Raw genomic sequence first — 1448 nt, forward strand, 5'->3', positions numbered from 1 at the left:
GAGGGCGGGTCAGTGAGGGGTCAGAGGTGAGAGGGCGGGTCAGTGAGGGGTCGGAGGTGAGAAGGTGGGTCAGTGAGGTGTCGGTAGAGGACAGGGATGGTGAATGTGGGGTGCTGGGGATATACAGACAGATGCGGGGACAATGTTGAATGTGATGTGACCCCCATTAATGATTCTAACCCCCCCCCCCCCCCCCCCCCGTAGGTCAGAGCTCGGCCGTTTGTCGACGCAAGCTTCACGATGGTCGTTCAGTAACATCAGTAACAGTACTCAGCAATCATACCGCCAGTGCCTCAGGTCAGAGTCTGTCATTCACGCACCTTCCCCCATCCTCCCCCAGCTCCCCAGGCTCCGGGACCCCCAGCAGCAACCCCCAAGTTCCCTGACGCTCAACCCCCAGCTCTGTGACCTCCAACTTCCAGCTCCACATCCCCCAAAACCCACACATCTGTAACTTCCAATCCCTGGCTCAGTGACCACCCCCACCTCTGACTCAGTGATCCCCGACCTTCAGCTCTGTGACCCCTGAACTCTGGCTCAGTGACCCCAGATCCCTCCCTCAGTGACCCCAAATCCCCCGCTCAGTGACCCCTGACCTCCAGCTCTGTGACCCCTGATCCCTGGCTCAGTGACCCCCAACTCCTTACTCATTGACCCCCGACCTCTAGCTCTGTGACCCCTGAACTCTGGTTCAGTGACCCCCGACTCCTGGCTTGGTGACCGCTAACCGCTGACTCAGTGACCTCCGACCCCTGACTCAATGACCACTGACCTCCAACCCTGCGAACCCTGGCTCAGTGACCTTTGATGCCCAGCTCAGTGACCTTGGACCTTGGCTCCTGGTTCAGTCACCCCTGACCCCAGTTCCATCAACCCTTGACCCCCGATCAGTGACCGACCCCCAACCCTGTAAAATACTGCCCCCACCCCCAGGCCCATGGCGTCCTGGACCTGCAGCCACCCCCCGCCCAGCCCACAGAATCCTCCTCCCAGCCCACCCCCTGACGTTGTTCCCATTCCCTTGCTGCTGATCAGTAACCCCCACAAACTACCCTCTTACACAGCACCCCCACCCTCAGCCTCCTCACACTCACCGCCCCTCCCTCACCCACCTCCCCGTCCACTGCAATGGGAGGGGTGATGGTTGGCTTGGAGGGGGTGGAGACAGAAGCTGGAACGTGGCAGGGGTCGGGAGAGGAGGGAGGGGGGACAGGAACATAACTAGGACAGGCAACAAGTCAACATACAGATAATCTGCTGCTTTCTACCCCACAGCTGGACCAGGCACCCCCTCATTCAGAAGAACAGGAAGATGGTGATCACCTGTTTTCTGCTTCTCGTTGTTGGACTGGGTGAGTCTGTGATCCTGGAACAGAGGCCTGGACGCTTCAGGAGGAGAGGGAGAGACATCTGTACACTGACTGGTGTCTCTCAGTCCCCTCTCTCTC

General features: G+C 59.5%; 1 protein-coding gene across 1 annotated transcript in view; it reads left to right on the forward strand.

The window, feature by feature from the left end:
• Positions 1-204: 204 nt before the first annotated feature.
• tmem134 (transmembrane protein 134) overlaps positions 205-1448 on the forward strand; it is a gene marked incomplete at its 5' end in the record, with an annotated part of 3422 nt that continues 2178 nt past the window's right edge. The window contains 2 exons of the mRNA XM_048594683.1: positions 205-297; positions 1276-1352. Coding sequence (XP_048450640.1) covers positions 205-297; positions 1276-1352 — 170 coding nt within the window. The remainder of the gene's footprint in view (positions 298-1275; positions 1353-1448) is intronic.

Source organism: Rhincodon typus, unplaced genomic scaffold, assembly GCF_021869965.1.
Source record: "Rhincodon typus isolate 14 unplaced genomic scaffold, sRhiTyp1.1 hic_rhity00012901, whole genome shotgun sequence".
NCBI classification, from domain to species: domain Eukaryota; kingdom Metazoa; phylum Chordata; class Chondrichthyes; order Orectolobiformes; family Rhincodontidae; genus Rhincodon; species Rhincodon typus.